Genomic DNA, 27,556 nt, shown 5'->3' on the forward strand with positions numbered 1-27,556 from the left:
TACTCAATTCATCTGACTTGTAACCTGCTTTCCCTGATTTATTTGCATCAGTATAGAACGTACGGCCTCCAGTTATTGGAGCATCACGTACAATTCTAGGAAGAATCCAAGAAGTTCTTTTTATGAGGTTAAGTCTACCACTTTTGGGATAGTTGCTATTAATTTCTCCCAAAAAATTAGCACCAGCTCTTTGCCACGGTTCATTGTCTTCCCATAACTTTTTTATTTCTTCAGTAGTAAAAGGTACTATAATTTCTGCTGGGTCTATACCTGCTAGTTGATGAAGTCTCAGCTTACCCTTTATAATTAATTCAGAGACTTTTTCCACATAAGTTTTTAATTTTTTACTTGGTTTATTAGGTATAAATATCCACTCTAAAATAATATCTTCCCTCTGCATTAGAATCCCTGTAGGAGAAATTCTGGAAGGCAATATGACTAGGATGCAGCTAAGATTTGGGTTCACCCTATCCACATGTGCCTCCTGTAATTTTTCCTCAATCATTGTCAGTTCCTTTTCTGCTTCAGCTGTCAGTTCTCTTGGACTATTCAAATCTTTATCACCATCTAAGATTTTGTTTAAATGAACTATTAGATCAGGTGTTATCCCAACAGCTGGTCGTAGACTGGAAATGTCTCCTAACAATCTTTGGAAGTCATTAAGAGTCTTTAACCAGTCTCTCCTAATTTGTGCCTTTTGCGTTTTAATTTTCTCTAATCCTATTCTGTAACCTAGGTAATTAATAGAATTTCCTCTTTGAATCTTTTCAGGGGCAATTTGTAATCCCCACCTAGGCAAGACTTTCTTTACTTCTTCAAACATCCTTTCTAAAGTATCTTTATTTGAATCAGATAACAAGATGTCATCCATGTAATGATAAATTATGGACTTGGGGAATTGTTTATGAATTATTTCCAATGGCTTACTTACAAAATATTGGCACAGTGTAGGACTATTGAGCATACCCTGTGGGAGGACAGTCCATTGATATCTCCTACTAGGCTGAGAATTATTATAAGTAGGCACTGTGAAGGCAAATTTTTCTCTATCCTTTTCTTGTAATGGTATAGTGAAAAAACAATCTTTCAAATCAATAACTATAAGAGGCCATCCTTTTGGTAACAGAGAAAGCAAAGGAATTCCAGACTATAGTGGGCCCATAGGTTGAATTACTTTGTTGACAGCTCTTAGATCTGTCACCATTCTCCATTTACCAGATTTCTTTTTTACAACAAACACAGGAGAATTCCAAGGACTGGTTGATTCTTCAATGTGGTGAGCATCTAGTTGCTCCTGCACCAGCTGTTCCAATGCCTGTAGTTTATCTTCAGCTAGAGGCCACTGTTTGATCCATATTGGCTTCTCAGTTAGCCATTTTAAAGGTAGGGCTTTAAAAGGAAGGGAGGGCTCCCGCCAAGCTGCGGCTGGCAGCCGAGCGGGGAAAGGAGAGGTTCTAAAACCAAACGTTGGGTGCCAATTGAAGACGTAAGTCATAAACAATGCCACACCAGTTTGGAATTATGATTAATAGGGTGGTATTTATTTAAAGGGGAAAAAACTTACAGATCACTGTCAGCCCTCTGTGCAACCAGGAAGGAAGTCTAGTCGCCAGCGGAGCAGGAAGTGAAGAGAGAGAGGAGAGGGAAGTGGCCGCTTTTTTAAAGGGAGAGAGACCACGCCCCAATGGGCTGGTATCTCAGCGGTGATAGGCTGGAGGAGTGGGAGGACTCCCTTAACACAAACCTTGAGCATGTTTTCCACCAATAGTTCCTCACTAGAAAACTTTAAAGAATGAGATATTAGGGGGAAGAAAAATGATGCCAGGAGAGTTTCTGAGATACAAAAATAATTGAAAGTTAACAAAATACATTCCACATTACTTATGTCTCGTTTGTGTAATTAAACTAAGACAACTAGAATATTGGACAAAATTACATATGATTTCAGAGGTGATAGAAACTCATGTTCTGAGGTACATACTATAAAATGCACATAAATCTTCAGTGTATAAATTACTAAACTGCTGGGTGTAGTGGCGCATGTCTTTAATCCCAGCACTCTGGAGGCAGAGGCAGGTGGGTCTCTGTCAGTGTGAGACCACTCTGGTCTACATAGTCAGTTCCGTGATAGCCAGAGCTAATAGTTAAACCTGTCTTAAACAAAGTTGCATTAAAAACTTACATAAGAAAACGAGACTAGGAAATATCGTCCTATAACATTAAAGGGGTCAATAGGTAAAAATCTTCCCACTATAAAAATGCTTGATACAGTTTTAAGAACAAGTAATTACCAAATCTTAAAGGTAATTCTAGGTTTGTAAAACTTGGAAGACAAAAGAAGGTTATTTCCTCCAGTTGATTTTCTGAGGACACTAATGCCGGGGCAGTGCAAGGAAGGGAAATCAGAAGCCATTCCACATCTGTGAAAACTGTGTGTAGTATTGGAAAAACCAAACTTTGAGCTTTCTTTCAACACAACTGATCCTTTGACTTGTCATCTCCCTTGCCTTTGTGTGTTTGTTCACAGGCTCTGCAGACAGCCCTCACGGTGAGGAAGTGGTGTCATTGTCATGTTGTACTTCTCTATCCATCTCCATTTCATGCTCCTCACTCTGCCTTCATGCATCTATTGTTAGCCGCAGATGCTGCTTTTCTTTCTTATCGGTGACAGTGCAGCTTTAAAGAGAAGACGGGATAACTGTGAAATGTCACTGTAGACATTTCTGAATTCAAAATCAAAGTTTTAATGACTAAATGGAGTGGGTGGACACTTTTATTATGAATATAATAAAATCAATTTTTATTCAGAATTTTACCACTAATCTTTCAGTTTTATTACCTTTTTAAAAAGATAATTTTTTCAGCCCCACTTAGAATAATAGAATTTCATCATATGTCTTTGTGTGTCATGTAAGGTTTTTTTGGGGGGAAAGTAAAAGTGAAAACTCTTTTCTCATAAATTAATTTTTATATATAAATTTAATCTTTATATGTGCTGAATAGAAAAATTCTTTTCATCAAATAGCTTAAGTGTAGCATTGTTAAATGTGTGAATCTGGAAGATCTGCTGTTTTCTTCTTTTATTGTAGGTTGAACCTCAGGCCTTGAGCATGCAGGTAGCACCTACTCCCCCGAACTACACCACCAGCCCTCTTTTAACTGCCTGTTTTGAGACAGATCTCCTAAATCCTACAAGCTGACCTTGAATTTAGTTTCTAACCTAAATTGACCCTGAACTTGGAATCCTCCAGAATATCTTTGTTGTAGGCCTGCTCTATAAGACCTGCCCAAGTTCTGTCCTTTTCATTCTTAAAACAAGTCTATATTTAAATTTATGTAACACTTATAAATTTTTATTCAGAGGGTTGATTTATTTCTTGAGTTTCTTATAGTCTGTTACTAATCTGTTGACTGCTTTCATAACTCATGGGTAGTTCTGGATAGGAAAGAGGAAGCAGGCTTTCTTTTTTCCCCCATGTTATTTGCTAACTGCAAGCTGATTAGATGGAGGTGAAATAGAAAATGGGGGTTATGTAATAAACAATGGGGTGGCTGATGTTTAGAGTGAGTCATTAGAAATCACAGCAACTGTGCCAGGGGAGGCTCTTGGTTCATATCTGGATCCTTTATAAATGTCCATCATCTATAGCAATTAAGATATCTTGACTATTAAGAATATGTGAACATTATTTATAAATATGCTGTCCTTGATTTTTTTTTGCTTCTCATTGGGAACTTTTTCTTTTAATAAGATCCTTTGGGAATCAAATATATGGATAATTTTTTTCTAACTTAAACTTGGAAAAGCTTATCCATGGAATTGATTCCCAGAGGATCTTATTAAAAATCAGAATAAAACATGTTGGGTTTTGATTTTTCTGTTTCTCTCTCTTTTTTTTTCAGTTGTGCCAATACTCTGAATTTTCAAGTTATTTGGTACAAAGCACAAGAAATAGCACCTTATTAATGGCTTCATCAACTGAAGAAAATATGTCACCTCCTGTAGTAACCATTAGCTGCCTATAGATCCTCATGAATACCTCCCTTCTCTGTATTGTTTGGTTCAGTCTTGTACAGGGCCTGTTCACATGTTCACGTCTGCCATGAGTTCAAGAGTGCGAAGGCCCTGTGATACCAGAAATTCTGCATTCCACAGTACTCCTGTTCTTCTGTTTGTTCTCTTCCATGATGCCCCCTGAGTCTTAAGAGGGGGTAATATCAATACTTACTGTAACCGAATATTCAGCAGTCACTTACTTTCAGCACATCAGCTGTGCAGTATTTACATGGTCTATGCAGTATTTGCTATCCACTGTTTAAAAAATCTAAAAACTTCTCTGACCACAAAAAAAAAAAAAACAGCACATGGTCATAAACATAAATATTTAGAGGACAGTTTGATGTCCATTTAGCAAAACAGTAACAAGAGCTTCTACATTAGGGCCTGTGACCTCCCCAGCTCTGGGCTTTTGGTCAGGTTTATAGTACTTGATGTGTGGAGCAGGCCTCAGACCCAGTCAGAAAGTGTTTGGCTATCCCTCTGTAACAGACTTGCCACTGTTCTTTCCTGGAAGATCAGTGTTGTTAGCATGCGGGGTCCACAGCTGAATCATAGTGTTGATAACTCCCTCCCCCCTCAGCAGTCAGAATGGTACTTTCTGACACTTCAGAGGGCTAGACAGTGGGGAAGAAGCTTCCAGTACAATTCCAGCATGAGTTCTTTATGTCCTATGACTAAAGCATATGGTGTCTTCAGCAGAGGGTCTTAGCATTTAGTTATGGAGGACACCCATCTGAACTAAACAGCAATACTCTGTGTTGCTTTGGGGACTTGAAGGGGCTTTCAATTTTTTTTTATTGTCACTTTATAGCAAAAAAGTAGGTACATTTTTGTGTTGCAGCTCTGTAGCCATACTTTCTTTGGTTCGCCATCTCTTCTTATTAAGTATGAAAGCTTGGCCGCAGCTTAGGTTTGTTCCCAGCTAGCCCTTAAAACTCAAATTAACCTTTTATATTAATCTACGTTCTGCCACGTGGATCATCACCTCTCCTCAGTACTGTATGTCCTATTTTCTCGGGCTGTCTGGACAATCCCGTGCCTCAGATTCTTCCCAGGGTCCTGTTTCTACCCGGAAGTCCTGCCATTCCTCTCCTGTCTAGCTAGCTATTAGCCATTCAGCTTCTTATTAACCAAACAGAAGGTGCCTTATGCAGATGAAGTAAAACAGACACATCTTCACAGTATACAAGAGGCTTATCCCAGAACACTGCTCAGTATTATTTTGGCATATGCGTATAAACACAAAGATATGCATACTTTTTCACTAATACTTAACACAGTGTTTTTATCCACTAGGTCTTCTTCTAGTTAAGTTAATCCCCAGACTGCATAATAGGAGAATTGTTTCTGACCCTAGTGGAAACTGAGACATATATGTTAAATATTTTCCCAACATTACAGTAAGTTGAAAATCTAGGCTTCAAACTCATGTAGTCTGCTCCTCACTCTGCACTGCCTTTCCTTCCCACTTTTCTCCCTTGTGCTCAGATACTTACTGGTCAACAGGGTTGGTGGCAAAATACCCTTACGTGTTGGGCATCTTGGTGGGTGTCTAGTTATTAAAACTACTACTACTGGTGTGGTGCTGCAGAGTAACTAAAAGAGAGTTTTCTAGGATGGATAGTAAGGGTTTTTGTAGAGCTAAGGTCTTACTGGATTTTTCCCGTGCGTTGTTAGAAATACAAAATTATTTCCAATTTGTTTTAGTTGAACTCAGCTTTTTTTTTCTTTTTTGGCACAGATTGTTTGCTGCAGTCACACTGAAGTGAAGCCACTTCTCTAGGAACCCTTTTCAGTGGCAGTGATTTTACAAGGGCTCTAACGTGCTGCTGCCCTTGTGTTACTCACTGTGCAAATTCAACAGGGATGAAGCTACCCAGTAAGGATCCTGATTTTTAAGGATTATGTTTGAAAGTTGGAGTTCAAGAATCATTCTTCTTTTTTAGCCCCAGTTCTGCTACCGTCTCTAGGGATTGAGGTTCAGCAGGTGTGATGATCATCATGAATCTTCTACTTGATAATCTAGATTCTGCTGAGAGATGACCTCTGGGCATGCCACATAGTTGTGGCAGAGTATAAGTAGAAGCTATATATAGATGTCACTATGTTAAGATTTTTCTGTACTAAAATGCTAGCAACTAGGTTTCCTGAGGTCACTTTTACTATAGAATGTAGCGGAAACTTAGATTTAACACCAGAATTATAAGGGATTGCTTTATGACAGTCCATTGTCCTTCCTAAAATGCCCAGCTATTACTCCATGCTAGTTCTAAATCACAAAACTTTCTATTAAGGTTCACTTTCAACTAAGTCAAAGTCAACAACAGACACTTCAGTAATACTCTAGACACCTTTCTCTGCTGTTTTCTTGTCTGTTTGTTTACTTATTTATTTTTTCTTTTCACGTACTTGGCTTTGGATTTTTTTTTCTCCTCTCATATATTACATCTTAACTGCAGTTTCCCTTCCCTCTGCTCTCCCCTGGTCTCTCCACCCATTTCCCCTCTTCCCCAGATCCATGGCCCTTCCACTTCCCTTCAGAAAAGAATAGACCTCCCAGAGATATCAACCAAACACTGCATAATATGTATGTTACAATAAGATCAGGCATATACCATCACAACGAGGCTGGGGAAAAAGGGTTCCACAAACAGGCAAAAGAGTCAGTGGCTGCCCCCACTCCCACTGTTAAAAATCTCACAAGAACACCGAGCTACTCAGCCATTACATATATGCAGAGGACTTGGTCAGACTCCTACAGGCTTCCTGATCTCTGCAGTCCCCCCAATCTCTGTCAATTGATTCTATGAGCCATGTTCTCTTGATGTCTCTGACCTGTCTGGTCTCTCGGATCCTTCCTTTCCCTCCTCCACAGGACTCCCCAAGCTCTGCCTAATGTTTGGCTGTGGGGCTCTGCATCTGCTCCCATTGGTTGCTGGATGAAACTTCGTTTCTTTGATGAGGATTCTGCTAGACTCTGGTCCCAGAATACTGCAGGCAGGACAAACTAGGTCCAAGGCTGGCTGCATTGGTGTCTTAATCCGTCCACTTGAGGCTGGCTATAGAAGATGGCCAGTTCAGGTTCGATGTTTCCATTACTAGGGGTCTTTGCTAGGGTTACTATCATAGATTCCATAGAGTTTCTATCACGTTGGATTTCCTCCTCGCCCCCAAAATGGCCCCCAATTCCAGGTATTTCTCCCAGTATTCCTCAATCCTGTTCAGTTGATCCCTCCTGTTCCCAACTCAAGCCAGACTTAGTCCACCAACAAAATATATTTTATTTTTCCCTCCCAGGGAGATCCTTGCATTTCCCTTAAGTCCTCCTTGTTATTTAGCCTCTCTGGAACTGTAGACTGTAGTGTGACTATCTTTTTCTTTACAGCTAATATCCACTTACAAGTGAGTACATACCATGTTTATCTTTCTGGGTCTGGGTTACCTCACTCTGAAAGATTTTTTGTTTCAAGTTCCAAACATTTACCTTCAAATTTCATGATGTCATTGTTTTTAACAGCTGAGTAATATTCCATTATGTAAATCTATCATATTTTCTTTCTCCATTTCTAGGTTGTTTCCAGTTTCTGACTATTATGAATACAGCTGCTATGAACATAGTTGAGCAAGTATCCTTGTAGTAGGATGGCACGCCCGTTAGATATATGCCCTAGGAGTGAGATAGCTGGGTCTTAAGGTCTACGAAGTTCCTATTTTCTGAGAAATTGCAATATTGATTTCCAAATTGACTATATAAATTTGCACTTGCACCAACAGTGGAAGAATGTTCCCCTTGCTCCATATTTCTCACCAGCATGAACTGTCACTTGTGTTTTTGATCTTAGCCATTCTGACAGGTGTAAGATGGAATCTCAAAGTCATTTTGATTTGCGTTTATTTGATGGCTAAGGATGTTGAACATTTTTTTAAGTGTTTCTTGGCCATTTGTGATTCCTATTGAGAGTTCTGTGTTTAGATCTGTACTCCATTTTTAAGTGGGATTATTTAAATTTGTTGATGTCGAGTTTCATGAGGATATACATAAAATATATGTACTATATTATATATATAAATATAATATTAGCCCTCTGTCAGATGTGTGTTTTTGTCTTATTGACAGTGACCTTTGTCTTACAGAAGTTTTCAGTTTCATAAAGTCCTATGTATTAATTGTTGATCTTATTGCCTGTCCTATTGATGTTCTGTTCAGGAAGCTATCTCCTATGCCATTGTATTGAAGGCTATTCCTCACTTTCTTTCTATCAGGTTCAGTATATCTGGTTTTATGTTGAGGTCTTTGATGCACTTGGACTTGAGTTCAAGGTGATAGATATGTATCTATTTGCATTTTCCTGCAAGCCAATATCCAGTTAACCCAGCACCATTTGTTATGCTTCCTTTTTTTCCATAATTCTGGCTTTTTTTTTTTAATCAAAAATCAAGGATCCATAGGTGTGTGTATTTATATCTGGGTCTTCCAATTGATTCCATTAATTAGCATGTCTTTTTATGTCAATACCGTAGAGTTTTTATTACTACAGCTTTGTAGTACAGCTTGAAATCAATGATGGTGATACCTCCAGAAATTTTTTATTATATAGGGTTGTTTTTAGCTATTCTGGGCTTTTGTTTATCCATATGAAGTTGAGTATTGTTCTTTCAAGATCTTTAAAAAATTGTGTTGGAATTTTGATGGGGATTTTAGCATTGAATTTTTATGATATGTGAGTTCTAGAGCTATTTGCTAATGAAAAATTAGTAAGTAAAGTTATACCTCATCTGGGATTTTGTTTAATCATTGAGTAGTGGAAAGTCTATGAAATAATCATATAATTAAATGTAAAGATACATTTATGATCTTTTCATGAAAGGAATGCATTAGGTTATGAGAGTGTAAAATAAAAAGAGGTATGCTCTTCTAAGAAGTCAGAAAAGGATGACTGAACCAAGGTCTGCAGAAATAAGACAAGCGTCAAGGAAGGTGGCAAGCAGGAGGATAAGCCTTTTGCTGATTGGGGTGCTGGTAATCTTATGGGGATCCTGAAAAAACTTAGAATTATGAGGGAAAAGCTAAATATTTATGATAAAAAGGAGTGCTTTATTAAATCTACTTTCATATAAAAACTGTTAATCTCAAAATACTTTTTATTGGTATGAATTTTGGTTTATTGATACAGCTACATAATAATAAAGTTATTTGATAACTTTAACATTGTAAAATTACATATAACAAAACTTCTGAGGTTCTGTTAAAGATGCTTGTAACTGGAGGTTTCTCTTTTGCCTGCCAGTTCCTGTATAACCACTTTGAGACTTAATATTAATTACAAACTGTTTTGCCTATTAGCTCAGGCTTATTATTAACTAGCTCTTACAACTTCAATTAAGTCAATTCTCTTATTCTGTATTTACCACCAGACTCAATGGTTTGTTACCTCAAATCTTTCTTTTTCTGTGGTTGCTGGTGTCTCCCTGACTCCACCTTCTTTTTCCATGTATCTTTGCTTGGATTTCCCATCTGGCTCTGTTCTGTCTGACTATTGGCCAAATCAGCTTCTTTATTAACCAATGCTAATAAAACATATTCACAGTATACAGAAGGGCATGCCACATCATCTTCCCTTTTCTGTCTAGTTAAAAAAGAAGGTTTTTAACTTTAACATTGTAAAATTACATATAATAAAACAGGTATCAAGCTAGAATTATAGTTATATTATTTAGTCTGTTTATCTTTGGCAAAATTAAAGAAAATATTATCCAATCTTTGTGAGTCTAAAGTTTCATGTCTAATTTATCTTTTATTATAGCTAAGGAAAGCTATAATTATAACTGTCTAGTCTTTAACTCCATCAATGATCCCAGAAGGATATAATATTACCTAAGTAACCAGGAAGTGCATTGTAAGCACTTTCCAAAACTCTAGGAATGACAGAGATATTTGGCTGCCTAGATAGTTACTCAGAGTTTTTCTTTTTTTTTCTTTTTATTTTTTGATATATTTTTTATTGAAAAAATTTCTGCCTCCTCCCCGCCTCCCATTTCCCTCCCCCTCCACCCACTTCTCTCCCCTCCCCCCACTCCTCTTCCCCTCCCTCTCCAGTCCGAAGAGCAGTCAGGGTTCCCTGCCCTGTGGGAAGTCCAAGGTCCTCCCCACTCCATCCAGGTCTAGGAAGGTGAGCATCCAAAAGGCTAGGCTACCACAAAGTCAGTACATGCAGTAGGATCAAAACCTACTGACTGGGAGAAGATCCTCACCAACCCCACAACAGATAAAGGTCTGATTTTCAAAATATATAAAGAACTCAATAAACTAGACTTTAAAATGCTAATTAACCCAATTAAAAAATGGGGCACTGATCTGAATAGAGAATTCTCAACAGAAGAAGTTCAAATGGCCAAAAGACACTTAAGGTCATGCTCAACCTCCTTAGCGATCAGGGAAATGCAAATCAAAACAACTTTGAGATACCATCTTACTCCTTTGCTGGAGAGGTTGTGGAGTAAGGGGTATACTCATCCATTGCTGGTGGGAATGCAAACTGGTGCAACCACTTTGGAAATCAGTGTGGCAGTTTCTCAGGAAATTCGGGATCAACCTACCCCAGGACCCAGCAATACCACTCTTGGGAATATACCCAAGAGATGCCCTATCATATTACAAAAGCATTTGTTCAACTATGTTCATAGCAACATTATTTATAATAACCAGAACCTGGAAACAACCTAGATGCCCTTCAATGGAAGAATGGATGAAGAAAGTATGGAATATATACATATTAGAGTACTACTCAGAGTTTTTCTATAATGTTGGGTATCCGTCTTCAGCCTACAGGCCCTTAGTATCTGTCAGACCTTTTTTAATGAAGCAGGAAATTTGAAAGACTGTCTTGTCTATATTGGCACTTTGTCAGTCACTTTCCTCTGTGTCCTGAGAATGCCTGAAAGTTTATGTGAAGCAGGTATGCTGAATGATCCTTCTACCTGGTTTTGACAAAGTTTAGAGGTTATTTTCCTGTGGGTCCCGAATGTCCAGTATATATAGCATACAAATAAGCAGTTCAGGCAAGAGCAGTTGTTGCCCAAATGGCTAGCCTTGCCACATTGAAAGCAAACTCCATACGGTGCTTCTTTGATGTCCATCCTCCTCTTGAAGTAATTGGTGCTGTCAGGAGCAGATGTGTCTTACTCCTGAGAAAAGTCTAAGTTCTTAAAACATTTTAAGTGCCATATTCTGTAGGTCTTTGAAGTGTTTGAAGATTACCTATACATCTGAACTATATCTGCATTTCTAGAAAATCTAACATGACTATAAGTTTGACTATTACAGATGACTATTGATTTGTATTTTTAACTATACATTTTTAATGAGCTTCATAAGCATAATACCTTAAACAAGAGTAGAAATATACATATAGTATAATAAAGTTTACCTTAAATTTGTATCAATAAACCAAAATTCATACCAATATAAAGTATTTTGAGATTAACAGTTTTTATATGAAAGATTTAATAAACTACTCCTTTTATCATAAATATTTAGCTTTTCCCTCGTTTCTATAACATATTCCCTTTTCTTCTTTAGAAAGAGATTGACTATGACAATTAAGCATTTATAACCAACCCCTCTTAAATGAAAATAAATATTGATTGATAAGTAATGTTTTGGGAATTTGGGCATAGTTTTCTATACTACTTTCTGCTGATTAGTGGTGCTGGTAATCTTATGAGGATCCTGAGAAAACTTAGAATTATGATCAATTCCTAACTGGGGTATTTTGTGTGGTTGGTCCATCTCAGCCAGTAGCCTGGAAGCTGTTCTGGATGCTGGATCACCTGAGCCATCACTGCCTATCAGGGGGTCTTGCTTGATCCAACCATATTAACTTGGAAAATCCACAACTTCCCATCTCCTATGGCAACAAAAGCAGAACCTCTTTTCCAAAGCAATATATGTTTGTTTGTTTTTAAATACTAAATGGACCAAAGCCAAGACTTTGGCTGTTGACTCCGCCCCATTCAGCTTTCCAACATGGCAGAGGTACATTCACTGCCAGGTCTGGGAGCTGTGTTCACCATCCCAACTCTAGGGATGCAGTGGGTCCATGCTACCATCAGGCAGTTTGTAACATGATACCCACAAACCCCAAGTGCTCTGTAGCAGGACCTCTTGTCAGTGTCGCCAGCACGGATCAGGAAGCCATCTCTTAAAAGAGCTACCCTCTGTTAAGTGCCAGCAAACAGAGACTATCTGAACAAATGTGGCTACCAAAAAGCCATTTTTGACTCTTGTTTTTGTGTGTCTAGAATCCTTTTTTTTTTTAAAAAAAGCATTTTACACTTTATGTGGATGTCCATGCCTCAAGTTGGCATCATTTATAACGAGTTTCTCTCCTGCCTGCCAGTTCCTGAATAACCACTCTGAGGCTTAAAATTAATTATAGACTGGTTGGCTAATTAGCTCAGGCTTATTATAATTTAAATTAACCCATTTTTATTACTCCAGTTTTACCATGAGGCTCGTGGCTTGTTATCCACATCTTGCTTCTCCTGTGGCTACTGTCATCTCTCAAACTCCGCCTTCTTTTTTCCAGTATCTTTGCTTGGATTTTCCCACCTAGCTCTATTCTGCCTGGATATGGGACAAATAAGTTTTTTTTTAAATTAACTAATGGTAATAAAACATTCACAGCATCTCACATCAGATGCTCTGAATTTTAAGGTCAATGAGGAATAAAGTGTTTTGAATACAAAGTTTATTTTTTAAGTTAGATGACAGCACAAAAGATGTGTTTATCAGGTTAAGGATGAAAGTAACTTGAAAAAATTGATGTGCCTGACCCTGTTGAAAAGATTCTAATAATAACCAAGGAGAAGGAAAGGATTACATTTCAGCAATAGTGTGATCCTTTAGTCAGTAGACAATCTCTTGTCTGATGCAACTGAGACTTTTGGTTAGTCAAAGAAAGCAGGAATCATAAAAGAAGGATACTTTTCATATATTTATTGGAACACTGTTTTTTTTTTTCACTTAAAATGTACCCATAAACATTCGTTGCCAAAGTTTAGCTGTAGGCATGATTTTGAGAACTGCTAAAAGTCACACTTGTAATGCTTTCATCTAAAAGTTAAAAGTTACAGTTTTAGATTCTGTGGAGTGAGAACTAGACATATTTGAAGTATGAGGCATCTTGAATTTAGTTTTTTCTTGGCCTTTCGCACATCTAATATTTTAGACGTTTCTTTTTTAATGTATTTCTTTAATCTGTTCGGAATAATCAGCCTCATTTTTCTCATATTCAATTTCTGTGATTTATGTACTATTTAATGATAGTGTACTACAGAACAGCATATACAAAAACTATAAATCTGTATAGGGCAGCAGGTATCCATGACAGTGGGAAACATGAGTGAAGCATCTAGGAAGCATAAGCACAAGTGTTGATCATGCGGGCCCACTTAGAAAAAGAATGCCAGGCTTGGGAATTCTTAGTGAAAGTCACTCGGAATTTCTGTTGTTTAAAAAAAAAAGTAGTTTGTTTTGAACTTAAATAAGAGGTTTCTATAATGTAGAGTTTTAAAGAGCATTAGAAAAATTTTGAGTGACAGGAACAGGGGTGGTTGTAGCATTGGAATCCCAATGAGAATAACATGCTCAGGTTCAGCAACATAAGAAAGGACATAAGTCAGACGCTTTCTGACCGGTGACCTTTAACCAAGATAATGCTTGTGAACAAAAATGTTTATGTCTTTAATTACATTTGATTATTTCATTATTATTTAACGATTAAAATATCACCAAGAACATATAAAGGAAGTACTTGTTTATTTGACTTACAGTTTCAGAGCTTTTTTTGGTTTTGTTGATTCCCTAATCCTTGGCTTCATTGTTTTTTGGGGGTACTGTGAGGGCAGTAATACATCATGTTTGAGGGAGCAGATGACAGAGGCCATTTAGCTCATAGCAGACTTGAAGCAAGGAATGAGGAATGAACAGGGGCCTAATATAACCTCCAGACCTCTTCAGCTATTCCCTGCCTCCTAAAGTTTCTACCACAAGTAGAGCCATCAGTTGCCCACATGAACCTATGTAGGGCATTTTATATTTAAACTATAATGCTTTGAGAATTGATACATCTATAGGTGGATTATAAGAATATTTTTAAACAAATTTAATTGAAATTTAAAATTAAAGACTAATTGAACATTTATCTGTCTATTTTACATTTATGTATGTATGAATATGTGTGGTGTGTGCACCTGTGTGTCTTGGTGCATGTACCCTTCCCTTGTGTGCTTACAGAAACTACAGGAGAATGATGAATATTTTGCTCTATCCCTTTCTGCTTTATTCCTTGGAGATAAGGCCTTTCAGTGAACCTGCATTACAGAAGACAGCAGTCTCTGGTGGTTCTTCTGTCTCTTCTTCTCACAGTACCTGGCCATAGGTTCTGGGGATTTGAATTCAGGTCCTCATGCTTGTGCAGCAAATGCTCTTACCTGCTGAGACAATTCACCAGACCCTACTTGAACATTTTAATATATTCAAATTTTATAAATTAAATTGTAATATAATCAAAAATGTAAAATTTCCCAATGCTTCAAATACATTTTGAACGTGTTTTCTTTCTTGGTGTGTGATTTGAGTTATAAAATTTTCCCATAGTCTCAGGCATTTAAATATGTGGTCCCTAGTTGGTGATACTATTTGACTAGGTTTAATAGGTGTGCTTTGCTGGAAGAAGTGTGTCACTGGTGGAAGGCTTTGAGAGTTTAAGAACTGTACCATTTCTAGTTCACTCTGCCTCTTGTTTACAGTTCAAGAAGTGAGCCTTCAGCTTCTGCTTAAACTGCAGAACTCATACCCTCTTTTTGCTGCTGTCATATTTTCCCACCATGGCAGACTCAGCCCTTTGGAACTGTAAGCCAAATAAACTCTTTTATAATTTGTTTTGATCGTGATATTTTATCACAATAATAGAAAAGTCATTTGTTATTTTTGTTCAAACTAAAATGTGGGTTATAAGATGTGATGTTGCCATTCCATAAGCTCCAGTCCCAGCTATCTCATGCTGTTGTTGTCATATCTTTACCATCATGAGGAACTGATGTTTGCACTCAGTTTGTGAGCCAGCCACAGTGAGCGCCTACTGGAGTTGCTTTTGTTGGGCTTTTTTTTTCACAACAGCAAGGAAAGTAGCAAATACATGTGGCAATGATGATGTGATGATTTCATGTTATTTGACCAGTATACATTGTCATATTTTGCTAGTTTGTGCTTGTCTTCATAAGAGACAGCTCTGAAAAAAAGATACAGGAAAGGGATCAATGAAACAGTATTTACAAAGAACAGAACACATCAGTGAACACTTCTAATGGTAAGGTTTCAAGATCATATTACTTTAAGTTTGGCTTAAAGAGTAAGGAGATTGAATGCTTTGCTTTCAAATATTTTGAAAAGCTATCTTAAAAAAGAGTAATATTCTTTTTTACATGCTTTGGAATAATACTCTTGTACACTCTACAGATTTGTCACTCATATTAGTTTAATAAAACGCTGATTAGCCAGTAGCAAGGCAGGAAGTATAGGCGGGACAACCAGACTAAGAGAATTCTGGGAAGAGGAAAGGCAGGGAGTCAGTCACCAGCCAAACAAAGAGAAAGCAAGGTGAGAATGCTTTACTGATTAAAAAGTACTAAACCATGTGGCTAAACATAGATAAGAATTATGGGTTAATTTAAGTTGTAAGAGCTAGTTAATAATAAGCCTGAGCGATAGGCCAAACAGTTTATAATTAACATAAACCTTTGTGTGTTTCTTTGGGACTGAATGGCTGTGGGACCAGGTGGGACAGAAAATTCTCTTTGCAAATGGAACCTACACATTTGGCAAGAACTTACATATAATGCCTGAGGAAGCTTTAAAAATAAAAAGGATTCTAGAGAGACAGGAATAAAATCAAGTACAACTTCTTGGTAACTATCTTTACTCCAGTTGTTTGCTGGTGGGAAGCAGAGGTGCAGCTCCTTTAAGAAAGGTTTCCTGACTCAGCATTAGCAGCGAAAACCACATGGTGGCTGTTTTAAGAGGCTCTGCCACCAAACACTTAAATGGTGTTTATGAGCAGCCAGCAGCATGCTTCTTTGTGGTGGCAGGAACCTAGAAACTCCACAGAGTTGTCGCAATAAATGTGGTTCCCACCAATACTTCTGCCATGAAGCTAGACTCTCAGGAAGCCAAGGAATGGGCAGAGCCAGCTGCCAAAGCTGCCACTTTAGTCCTAGCCCATGCTGCTTAGCAGATTAAAAGACTTGTGTGGTTACATAGGGAGAGAGAGAGAGAGAGAGAGAGAGAGAGAGAGAGAGAGAGAGAGAGAGAGAGAGAGAGAGAGACCGTAAAGATAGATTCAGACTTAAAAAAGACAAAGAAAAACCTCTAAACATTTTACAGTGTGCTTAAAAATATGCATAGGCTAGGGTCATTTTAGGTTCCCTATCCTAGAGCAATACTGACGAATATCTGGCATATCATCATAGAACCTTCATCTGGTGATGGATGGAGATAGAGACAGAGACCCACACCAGAGCACTGGACTGAGCTCCCAAGGTCCCAATGAGGAGCAGAAGGAGGGAGAACATGAGCAAAGAGGTCGGGACCACGAGGGGTGCACCCACCCACTGAGACAGTGGAGCTGATCTATTGGGAGCTCACCAAGGCCAGCTGGACTGTGACTGAAAAAGCATGGGATAAAACTGGACTCTCTGAACATGGCGAACAATGAGGGCTGATGAGACGCAAAGGACAATGGCACGGGGTTTTGATCCTATGTAATGTGCTGGCTTTGTGGGAGCCTAGCCAGTTTGGATGTTCACCTTCCTAGATATGGACGGAGGGGGGAAGACCTAGGACTTACCACAGGGCAGAAAACCCTGACTGCTCTTTGGTCTGGAGAGGGAGGGGGAAAGGAGTGGGGGGAGGGGGAGAAGGGTAGGAGGAGGGGGAGAAGGGTGGGAGGAGGGGGAGGGAAATGGGAGGCTGGGAGGAGGTGGAAACTTGTTTTTTTTTCGCCTTTTCTCAATAAAAAAAATGTATAGGCTTGAGAGAGAAAAGAAAAAGGATAGAAAAAGTCTTAAAAAAAGAAATAGAATAAGAAATAAAAGCCACATAAATATGGAAAATACACAGAGATTCTGGATATTATATGTTAATGTGTTTTGGAATTGTTTGACTGCTGAGAAAGGAGTAATAGCAGCTAAAGGACATTTGATTATAAATGCTGCTGGATTAATCCAACCTATATAGTTTGAAAATGCCTTGATTTCAAAATTTAAGTCAAAAGATATGTTACTTTGGAGAATAGGTTTTACTTTTGATTCCACAGCAAATGAGAGGCTGTGGATTTATTCTGGGTTAAGATAAATAAGGTTTGATTAAGAAAGACCCCCTCCTGAAAAATCTCTAGTGGGAATGGATGGCCCAGATGATTCAATGTTTCAGAGCACCTCTGTCGTAGTTTCTGCTGAGTTCTACATCCAGAATAGCCTCAAGACTGCTGGCTCAGATGACCCGGCCTCACAGATTACTCCAGTCAGGACTTGACCATAATCCTAGATTTTTTTTGGGTCCCCATAAGATTATCAGTGCCCCTGGTCAGCAGGACGTAGCCTAGAAAACTATGCCCACATACCCAAAAAACTGGATTATGGATGTTTGTCTTTGTTTAGAGTGTTGGTTACAAGTTGTTATGGATAATGGTCAGAAAAGAAAAGTTAAATATTTTTGATTAGATTCAGAGAGCTTGTTTTGAAAAGAAAAAAAGGGAAATGCTGCAGAATAATGCTCTTGTACACTGTAAAGATTTGTCACTCACATAGATTTAATAAAATTCTGATTGGCCAGTAGTCAGGCAGGAAGTATAGGTGGGTAACCAGACTAAGAGAATTCTGCGAAGAGTCAGTGACCAGCCAGACTCAGAGGAGCAAAGGTGCCACACTACATACTAAACCTAGATACGAATTATGGGTTAATTTAAGTTGTAAGATTACAACTATTAGCTATTAGGCCTAACAGTTTATAATTTATACACTGCCTCTGTCTGTTTCTTTGGGACTGAACAGCTGCGGTCAGGCAAGACAGAAACTTACATCCATATATATATATATATACCTATATATATACCTATATATATGTATATACCTATATATATATAAATGGTATAGAAGGTTGAGCAAATAATATTTAGAACAAAGCTGTTTCTACTCAACATGAAGAACATTTTCTACGTTTAGAGCTGATCATCAATGAAATCTGCCTTGCAAATTTTTTTTGTCAGCAGTAATAACACTGGGTTCATTGCACTGTTAGATTGCCTTACTTGCATTGTGGCTTCTATTTAACAGCTGGTTTCTTATTTATTTCCTGTATGATCACTCATTTAAGGAAATCAGCAGAAGCAGAGCTAAGAGTGTGTACCTAGAAGTTGGGCCAAGTGGGTAAATGTGATCATAACTGAGTGAGCAATTTTTCTGTATTGAGTTTCCTCTTCTGTCATTTGAGATGACCATCCAGCCCCTCTTATGGAGGTGTTTTAAGAAATGAAAAAGTTAATTTGTCTAAAGTACCTGATTTTAGTTGCTTATACAATGTACCTGTCACAGGATCCATACTCTTTTGTCACAGATGATTACAGTGTGCTTGGAAGAAGCTCTTTCCAGTGTTGTGGTGATATAGAAATGATCCTTACATTTCATATACTAGATAGATTTCATAACTTCTAGGACCATAGCATTCTAGAGCTTGGCATCTGGAAGACTGTAAGTTGGGGTAGGTACTGTGTATATTGTAAGGAGCATGGAAACACCAAGACTGGCTGAATAGGACTTTACTTCCTCCCCAGTTTGTGTAGTGGCTTCCTCTGTTGGAAGATAAAGTACATATCATTAGAATGGTTTCTCTCTTGGTTTCATTGCTGCTGTACAAAATATGCTGTTCCAGTTTCATTCTTTAGGTTGATTTGTTAGCTCCTGAAAGTTGTAATTTTCTTTCTTGATTCACTTCAGCCTTTCTGAGAGCTCAACCTGTAATTATCACACATACTTAAATATAACACAAACTTTTTTCGAAGTTCTTCTGTCTTCCAGGGTATGTTAAACACTATACCATTGGCTTATTATAATCTAGAAAATCAGGTTTCTAGCATTCAGGAGGAATTGGGTTTTTTTATTTATTTATAGGTGGAGTGGTCCTGGGAGTCACTACTTACATTTGAATCAGGACGGTGCTGCCACTGCTTCCCCCCCCCCTCTTGAAAATGTCATAATTATCTTGGGAACTTCTAAGAAAGAGAAAGGGAGTGAGGGAGCAAGGAAGAAGCCATAGAGTAGAGTCCCTTTTTTTCTGGGATCCATGATCCATAATCCTGAGGAGGGAGGACTACTTTGCCAGTCAGGCAGTAGATGGGTACAGGGCTCGCTTGAAGCACACACTTGTTCATTTATTTATCTTTTCTCTAGATCAAGTCTTCTGGTCAGTTCCTTAGTTTCTCTGAAATCATTTCCTTATCTCTGAAATAGAACTACTGAAAGTACCCACTTCACTGGTGAGGATTAAGTGAAAAGTGAATCCATATGTAGAGAGTGTGTTTAGCTGAGAGCCTGGCATGGGCTATTCCATCTCAAGTGTTGGAATAGTTAAATCAGGATTGGTCTAATCTAGCATTGGTCTGTGGCATATCAAGTGCAGTACTGATCTAGTTCTTAAAGAACAGAACTGAATCACAGAGTGGAGAGCTTTTTCCGTAAAGCTTTCTTACTTTAGTAGATGACTGATAATCGAATTCTGGGTTAAATATAGGGAGCTGTGAGCAAGGTAATAGTAGCTGTGACCTGGATCAAAACTGAGCCCAACTCATAGTGATCTGAGTAAAGCATTTAATTCCGAAATAGATTTGAGCATTACCATTCCAAGACTCATTTGAATTTCACAGCCCTCTCTCTCCCCCTTTTCCTCCTTTCCTTCTTTCTCCCTCCTCCTCTTCTCCTCCTCCTCTTTTCCTGCCCCCTGTTCCTTCCACCCCCCTATCCTCCTTGGGGAAATAAATTCAGGGAAGCTGTTCTTCCCACAAAGCTCTAATTCTTCAACTTGGAGCAGCATCACATACAGGATTGTGCCTCCTACAAACTTCACTTATGAAACATGATGAGAACAACCCAGGGAGCCGTAAATTATTATGGTCTAGAGATTTAAGGGGTTTCCGTCTATATTCTATTTATTTTAATGTTTGTTCATTGTAAAGATCTCTTTTGTTTTATACAATGTCTGTTTATGTTGCTTTGGTTCTAAAAGAATAAATGTAGTGGAATGCTTGAAGTACTTAATTTATTTGTGTGTATTAGATTCTTACTAAGAACTGCGTTGGAGCACTGGAGAGATGGCTCAGTGTGGTTAAAGTGCTTCTAACACAAGTGTGAGGGCCAGAGTTTGGAGCTCCAGAACCCACATAAATGTCTGCTTGGCTTTGTGACCTGCCTGTAATTCCAGCAAGATTGAAAGGTGGACAGAGGATTCCAAGAGCAAACTGGCTAGCAAAACTAGCGGTATTGGTGAATTCTGAATTTTATTGAGAGACTACCTAAATGATTAAGGTGGAAGAGCAATCAAAGATGATTCCTGACATCAATTTCTGACCTCCATATGCATGTGAACAAGCATGTTCACATACATGCAAGCAAGCATACACATGAAGATGGAAAAGGAAAAGAAAAACAACTCTTGGAGACTGGAAATAATGTTAGTCATCTGGAATCCCAGACATTAGGAAACTGAGATAGAAGGACATAAGGTCAAGGCCAGGCTGGGGCACATACTGAGACCCTGTCTTAAAAATAAACAAATAAATAAATCAAAAAGGAAGGAAGGAAGGAAGGAAGAAAATGAAGAATGAAATCCAGTAGCAACTATATACTTCAAGGTTTTATCTTATGTTGAAAATGTCCTACTTGTTCCTGAATTGGACTGTGGTTAGCTGACCATAGTAACAGTTAGTTTCTCAGACCTAAAAATATTGAGAAGAGAATAACATTTAGAGTCAAAGCAGAACTTCATCAGCAGTGGCTAAATATGTAAATACTGGGAGTTAGACCTAGAAATATCTGTGGTAAAAGGCTGAAGAAATTATCAAAGAGCTATTTGAAATAGCACTGAGCATGCTTTTCCCTTGAAAGAGTGTTTGTGTGCGTGTTGGCTGGGTACATTAATTTTATTTTTATAAATTACCACTCTGCCAATGTAGCATTTTAATTCTTTTTTTTTTCCAGCTTATGGAAATTTTTTTTCTTTTCTTTTTCAGCTTATGGGAAAGTATTTCTAGTTCGCAAAATAAGCGGTCATGATGCTGGAAAGCTGTATGCCATGAAAGTTTTGAAAAAGGCAACAATAGTTCAAAAGGCTAAAACTACAGAGCATACAAGGACAGAACGGCAAGTTCTGGAGCACATTAGACAGTCACCATTTTTGGTGACATTGCACTATGCTTTCCAGACAGAGACTAAACTTCATCTCATCTTAGGTAAGTGTCCATTGTCATACTTTCTATGAGAACATTTTTCTTTAGGTCTTGAGGCAACATAGTATGGACTTAGAAGAAATTGTTTTGTCTCTCATTCATCTCTTTGTGGTGGCATTTCTGTTAGCATCTTGCTTTGGAAGTGAGACCCCTGGCGTAGAGAAATTTGTATACCTCTATTCCATACTCCACTATTATTCGATGTGCATCCAAGAAAATGCAAGGAACTTGATGGCCAAGTGGGCTCCGATTTGTACTTTAGTTTTCAAGAGTATGTAGGTTTGGGCTAACGTAGGAGATAGCCATGGAAGCCAATAGTTAGGCCATTCTCTATCGGTCTCTCTGTCTCTGTCTCTGTCTCTGTCTCTCTCTCTCTCTCTCTCTCTTTGGGTCAGGATGTAGCACTCTCAGTTACTGCTCCAGTGCCTGCCTGTATGCTTTCCATACTCCCTGCCTTGATGATGATGATGAACTAAACTTACAAAACTGTATGCAAGCCCCCAATTAAATTCTTCTTTTGTAAGAGTTGCCTTGGTTATGATGTTTCCTCACAGAAATAGAACAGTGAATAATACATTTCCTAACTAATATGTTTTCATTTTACTCAATATTCAGTTGTTTAATCTATCTATAGCTGTCCAACAAACCACCTAGAATGGAGTAGCTAAACAGTGACATATTTTCCTAAGATTTTGGGTAGCTGGGAAGGGCATTTCTCTGTTGTTGTAGGCTGTTCTCATTTACATGGTATGTAGTAGAAGAGCTAGCCTGTTCAGAAGATCCATGGTAGAGTTTCGTATCTGACAATTGGTGCCATTGTTCACTAGGCCAACTTGTTTCTCTCCAGTGTGGCTTCCCAACCTTTAGTACAAGTCAGCTTCTTCGTACTGGCAGCCTGAGAGTAGCATATGAATGTTGCTGAGAGTGGAATGAATGCAGAGCTCATCTAGGAACTCGGGTAGTCTTCTGCCAACACATGCTCAGCCTAGATTTGTATACTGCAAAGAGTGTGTGGTCATCTGACAAACAAGTCTGTGTTCAGACATGACAAATTACAAAGGGCTTGTCCAGTCCAGAAAAGCTTCCTTGCCTATGTCTTTTAGATTATTTTCACTTCTACTGAATTTCAGTGTTTATGAAGTTAGATAGAAAGGCTAAATAGATTGAAGTTAGACATTTGGGGCTGGACTATATAGTAGGAATGTTTATATTGTAAAGCATTAAGAGAAATCTGTTGTCTGGTTGTTACTAATTCAGAGTGCTGGAATTGGATTAGTAGAAAGCTATATGAGTGCTTCATTATAATCTGATATTTTCCCCTTAAAAGTAAGTTGTTCTGTGTGTTATTTTGAAACTATATGATTAGCATACTAAAACATCATTAATATAACAAAAAAGTTACGTCAGCTTCATATCAATTCATAAAGATTTTCCTTGGTCCTTTAAATGTCTGCATTGTGTTCTTGCGGTTCCTTATGACTGGATTCTCAAGTTGTTGTCTGTAGTTTTGTCTTATGTTGTTCTTTCAGGATTGAACTTATATATAGATTGTTTTCAAGTTTCATAGAAAAATCATTTGAGCAGAATCTATATTTTAACCATCTGTGATTGTGTCAGATGTTCTTCCATTGCATGCTTGTGTGTATTTCTTTACAGAGTGCATCACCAAATTTCTGGATTTTTGTACATCTTTTAAATGAGGAGGAGTGTATCATTGTAGGATAAACGTTTGAAAATTTTCCCTCCTGAGGCTGGCATCTTTTTATGTTCTTGAAGAGCCACATGATATGTTCTCAGTTTGTATAGTTCTGAGAATTGCTTATTTGTACGCTTTGCTCATTTTTTCTGTTTCTAGGATCTCTTAGAAAGATTATCCATTTGTGATAAGTATTTCCACATTTTTCATTTTTTAACTTTGTTTACAATACTTTTATCAAACAAATTTTATATATAGTAGAATTTATTTTTAAAATTATTCTTATGGCCCTCAATTTTGAGTCATAATTGAAAGACTTTCTGTTCTCTTAAGTATATAAAGGAATTTACTGGTTTCTTTCTTCTTTAGTATTTACATGGTTCTTGTTTTTGTGTGGAGAACTTTGATCCAAGTAGAGTTTTTGTTTGAGTAGGACAAGAAGTAAGGATCTAGCTTTTTTAGATGGCCACTCAGTTTTTCTGCATTACTAAGAGAAAAGCTCATTCTTTTCCCTGACTTGTGCTGCAACCTTTTTCATCCATGACTGTCTCATATGTGTTTGGATATGTTTCTTAACCTTCTGTCCTGTTTGGCTTATTGAATAATGCCAGAGCACCATACTGGAATTCCTTTAGCAGTACAATGCATTCTAGTATTCAGTAATGTCAGTTCTCCAATAACCCTTGCTTTTTATTGCTGATATTTAGAACTTTATGGAAGGCTATTTCCTGTCATTTTCAACATGAGCTTTATAGTAAAATTGTTTTGTTCTAGGCGAAGAAAATCTTGTTAGTGAGTTTTATTGTCATTTCTTTAAATTAAAAAATTAACTTTGAGCACACTGACATTTTTGTGACACTGGTTAGTCCTGTTCAAGAAGATAGACTGTCCTTGCCTGTAGGAATCTGCGTCTAAGATCTTCAAGAGTGGTTAAACATTTTCTTTTTACTTGTGTGTCTTGGATTAATATTGAACTTGCCATCATTGCTATCGTAAACAGCACCTGCTGTATCTTATAGCTGAAGGACTCTACTTTTTTACAGTAATTTTATACCTTGAGATCTTACTGCCTTGTTCCTTCTCAGCCTGCCCTAAGACATGTTGGTGTCTGTGACTTTTCTGTCTCTCTTCTTTTCCTGAACATTTAACTCAAGGAGATTTATAACCATCCCTGCTGTTTTTCAGGATGTTTTAGAGATTCAAATCTAGGCTAACATCAAATCATGGCTCACTGCAGAGTGCTTGACATGGCTTACTCCAAGGGGATAAAATTTGCTTGGTTGGCACAGGCTTCTCCAAATAAGATCATTATAATGATAGTATCTTACCAGATGCTATCTGTGACGTTTGTATTTAGTTATGAAATAGACTAGCATTTCTAACAGAATTGAGTGTGTATGATTGCTTCCCACAATAAGCTTTAATTATAATTATCTCTCATTTGTTTATATTCTATCTGCCATTCTCTAAATCAGTAGGCAGTACTTTTTCTGACCAGTAAAGGGCCAGATGGTAACTATTTTAAGCTTTGCAGGCTTTTCGGTATCTTTGACCATAGATTGTAGTAAACAAATAGGCATAGTACAGTTCCAATAAAAATTTTACTTATAGGATTGGTAGTGAACTAGATTTGCCCTCTGAGTTATTATTTGATAGCCCTTGCTCTTGAAAGTGTGTGTGTGTGTGTGTATACATGTACATACTTGCACACACATGTGGAAGCCAGAGGTTGTTGACATTAGGTACTGTCCACAATCTATCTCCACCTTATATTTTGAGAGAGGGTCTTTCACTGAACCTGGATCTATTTCATCAATTAGGCAAGACTAGGGATTCAAAAGGCCCCGTGGGGATTCTTTTGTCTTGGTCTCCCCAGCTCTAGGATTACAGGTATGTGCCTCCATATCTGGCTTTTTATGTGAGTTCTGGGGATTAAACTCAAGTCTTCCCATACATAATAGCAAGGCAGTTACTGACTGAATCATCTCTCTAACCCCATTAAATCACATTTGTGTTTAAAATGTTACTCTATAACATTAATGGCTCTTTAGCTCGTTTATCTTAACTGTATCACACACACAACCACACACACACACACACACGGTGGAGTTTTCCCCTTTGTATTTCTTGCAGCTTTTACAAATCTTACAACATGGACAGCTTACTCCTTTATAACTTTTTCTCTACCTATGTTGATACAAGAAATATAAAAACATTTTCATCTATTCTTTTCTTTTTTAGAACTCATTATTTCAACAGAAGTTGGAATTTTATGTGGGAAATAATCTGAACAAAACAGTTTCTCTTTTAGTAGTGTCTGAAAAGTCAGCTGATCTTTGGCTTTAATAATCAGTCAGATTAATCATCAGGACTCATCATACATTAAAGAAGCAAATTACAAGTGTATTTACAAGGGTGATGCCGAGAACATTCTTAATAAATGTTACATCAGTCTTGTAGGCAGTTCTTTCCTCGTGTGTTATCTTTTCAATAGGAGTTGGATGTTTAAGACATTAGAGTTCGCTTTTGAGTTTTAGTTTCATCTCAGAAATTGCAAAGGTGTTGATTGATGATGGTAACAATGGTTCATTGTACATTGTAGTCACTAATGTCACAGAACAGACAGGAACTGCTGCCAGACGTTCCTCCTTTTAAGTTAATACAACTAATTCTCAAGACTGAGAACGCTTTCTGTGGTGACTGTGATGAACTGTAAGGAGACATTGTATGAGGGGGCACACAAAACTTGAAACAGGAAGGGTAGTGTGTGTGACTGGAGAGTGAAAGCGGAATAGTCTTTCCTTGAAAGCAGGAGGTTGTTGGTGTCAGCTGTCAAGTAGGCTTGTGGAAGCTGAGAACAGGACGTCTCTGAAGCAGCTCTCTGGCTCCACCTGTGGTTCTTCCCCTGCATCCTCAGTAGGAAGATGCAGTGAGGCAATTCTGTAGTTCTCAGCAGAACTTTAAACCCCATTGTATTTCTCCACTTGCTAATAAGAGCAAATGAATTAGAGAACGGTGGGGAGATTTCTGGGTTCAACATTAAGTGGTGTGTACAAAGGTTATGAAAGCCTGTAAGTGTGCTCCCCACAAAAGGAACATGCCTTTTCCCTTTCAACAAGGGAGTTAGCCTCTTTGCTCAAATACAAGGGCTTGCTAGAAATACTAAGAGTGCCAGGAGAGTGCTCGATTTGGCAGCACATACACTAAAATTGGAACGCTACTGAGATTAGCATGGCCTCTGCACAACAATGATAGGCAAATTCTTCAAGTATTCCATATTTTTAAAAAGAGTGCTAGGAGAAAAAATTGTTACAGATACAACTGAATTTGACCTTTTTGTTTTGAAATGTACCAAATTAATAAATAGTTTATGCTTCAAAGACAAAATTTTGATTGTGTCATTTTAACCTAAAAAAATACTATGTTTTTTATTTATAGCAAGTAACTTTGTTTGCAGTGACTGTTATCTGTTTAATACACACTTGAAAAGTTTGAGTTATGTTTGCTGTTCTTCAGAATTACCCTGTAGACTATGGTTACTTATTTGTTTTAAGGTTTTTTAATTTGACAGTTTTCATACTTGTATATAATGAATTTTAATTATTCTCACCTCCGCATATTACCTTCCTTATTCTCCCCAGCTTCTTTCACTGAAACCTTTCTTTTTCCAATAAGCCTCCTTCCTACTTTTGTGTCTTTTAATGTATGTGATGCAATGAATTTAAATGGGGCTTCTGCATCAGCCTGGTTGGAAGGTCATTTACTAGGGAACTTTATATGACCAAAGAGAGTGGTGCTTATTTTCCCAGCCACCATTAACTCAGTAATTCCTTGGGAAGGGGTGTGGCCTCATAAGCTCTTACCCATATGTGTGATGAAGTTTTGATGATCCTAATCTTGTACAGGTAGCTGTAGCTAAAGTGAGCCCATGAGTACATAGGTCTGTCATGTTCAGAAGACATGGTTTTGCATCAGACTTCCCCAATATAGCTTTTTTTGCCCTTCTATTATGTTCCCTTAATCTTGGGGGTATGTTTGTATGTATATGTACTTGTCCTTTCAACACTGAGCACTCCATAGTCACTTTCTCTGCACTTGAACTAAATGTGAGTCCTAATATTTTAACTGTGTCCACTATAAAACAAGAGTGCAAAGATAAGTATTTAGAAGGCAGTTTGGTACAATGTTTACTTAGCAAAATAGTAATAGTAGGTTCTCCCTTGGACCTGTGGTATCCATACC

General features: G+C 37.8%; 1 protein-coding gene and 1 non-coding gene across 3 annotated transcripts in view; both read left to right on the forward strand.

Moving 5' to 3' along the window:
* Rps6ka5 (ribosomal protein S6 kinase A5) overlaps positions 1-27,556 on the forward strand; it is a 180,929-nt gene that overhangs the window by 70,143 nt on the left and 83,230 nt on the right. For both annotated transcript variants that reach the window (XM_075947464.1, XM_075947465.1), the window contains one exon: positions 21,403-21,621. In XM_075947464.1, the coding sequence (XP_075803579.1) occupies positions 21,403-21,621 (219 nt within the window). The remainder of the gene's footprint in view (positions 1-21,402; positions 21,622-27,556) is intronic.
* On the forward strand, positions 26,494-26,597 carry LOC142835446 (U6 spliceosomal RNA). The gene has a single exon (XR_012907873.1). It is a non-coding gene; the product is annotated as a U6 spliceosomal RNA (small nuclear RNA).

This window comes from Microtus pennsylvanicus, chromosome 14, assembly GCF_037038515.1.
Source record: "Microtus pennsylvanicus isolate mMicPen1 chromosome 14, mMicPen1.hap1, whole genome shotgun sequence".
Lineage (NCBI taxonomy): Eukaryota > Metazoa > Chordata > Mammalia > Rodentia > Cricetidae > Microtus > Microtus pennsylvanicus.